This window comes from Vollenhovia emeryi, unplaced genomic scaffold (assembly GCF_000949405.1).
Source record: "Vollenhovia emeryi isolate VEMERY1.0 unplaced genomic scaffold, V.emery_V1.0 DF939665.1, whole genome shotgun sequence".
Classification (NCBI taxonomy): domain Eukaryota; kingdom Metazoa; phylum Arthropoda; class Insecta; order Hymenoptera; family Formicidae; genus Vollenhovia; species Vollenhovia emeryi.
Genome location: NW_011966701.1, coordinates 24450 through 26014, shown reverse-complemented (window position 1 = coordinate 26014; position 1565 = coordinate 24450). Strand labels below are relative to the sequence as shown.

Sequence of the window (1565 nt, the reverse complement as noted above, 5' to 3'; positions counted from 1 at the left end):
AACAGTGACGTGTTATACGTCATACATTGTATTCATTGTAATAAGTTGATCCTCACGAGTTGATGTCATGGCTCCTAGCTAATAGGACGACCTTCTTCGCGCGTTTTTCCCCTTAATTACCGTGGTCCTGATTGAGCTTATCCAGCGACTCGAGTTTTACAATCGGCCCCTCGTTTATCGGAAACTCCCACGCTATATCCTCGCTGGTCTGTCTCGAGGAGTCCTGTTGCCGGGGTCCGCTCGTCTGTCCCCTGCTACTACCCTCGTGTCTACTCTACGATCGCTTATTGAATGAGCTGTATCTACCGCAAGGTACGCTTTTGTCAACGACGTGTTACGTATTCTTTCCATGATACCGATTTACGTAATCACGTTTGACATTGTCGATATTGTCGTTTGACATTGTGGATACAATTAGACGGGTCATTGTTGATCGAAATTCATTGCTCTGAGCCTTACGAGTACATTTGCCAACAGCACTCATGGCTGATTATTCCCTCTCGGAGATTGTTGATATGCTCCTTGTTCTTGGAGAATGTCATATGAATTATCATGAAGCTTCGCGAGTGTACCAGAATCGTTATCCCGACAGGGCACAACATCCGAATCATTCCGCAATGTATTACATTGAACAAAGAGTTCGTCAAAGCCGTCTCTTGCGTCAAAGAGCACATCATGTGTATAATGAAGACGATGTGCGTGTCCTTGTTGTCTTGGCAGCTATACATCTTAATGCTCATATAAGTACCCGAGTTATGGCTAGAGAAATTGGCATTCCAAGAACAACGATCCGGAGAATTTTGAGGCAAAGGAATTATCATCCTTACCATGTAACCCTTACGCAGGCTCTTACACAAAACGATATGCAGTTGCGGGTACAATTTTGTCTATGGGCGCAACAGATGATCAGAGCTGACCAGAATTTCTTCTATCATGTTATGTTCTCTGATGAGTCAACGTTCAAAAATAATGGTGAAATAAATAAACATAATTGTCATTACTGGTCGAATGTTAATCCCATTGGCATAGACAAGTAGATAACCAGCATCGCTGGAGTGTAAATGTTTGGTGTGGGATTATAAACGGTTACTTGATTGGTCCTTATTTCTTCGACGGAAATGTTAATAGAGAAAATTTTTTGGAATTTCTCAGGGATCATTTACCACAATTACTCGAAGACGTTGATCTCCATACACGACAGAGAATGCAGATACAACTAGACGGGGCGCCTCCACACTATGCGGTAATAGTAAGAAATTTTCTGAATCAGAAATACAATAACAGGTGGATTGGACGAGGTGGACCTGTCCCGTGGCCCCCTCGATCACCTGATCTGACTTCACCCGATTTCTTTTTATGGGGGTATGTAAAAAATGTGGTTTATGAAAATGTGCCTACAACTAGAGAAAATATGATGGAAAGAATACGTACAGCTTGCGTGAATATACCGCGCGCTGTCTTACTTCAAACGGTCAGAAATTTCGAAAATAGATTAGCTTTATGTATCCAAAGTAATGGAGATAATTTCGAACAGTTCATTCGATAGAAAGATCTGTCGAATCGTG

The 1565-nt window shown here is 42.0% G+C and overlaps 1 protein-coding gene across 1 annotated transcript; it reads left to right on the top strand.

Annotated features, from left to right (window-relative positions):
* Positions 1–6: 6 nt before the first annotated feature.
* On the top strand, positions 7–1565 carry LOC105556989. The gene is made up of 2 exons (XM_012004107.1): positions 7–1362; positions 1535–1565. The coding sequence occupies exon 1, from the start codon at positions 483–485 to the stop codon at positions 1035–1037; it is 555 nt and encodes a 184-aa protein (XP_011859497.1). The 5' UTR covers positions 7–482; the 3' UTR covers positions 1038–1362; positions 1535–1565.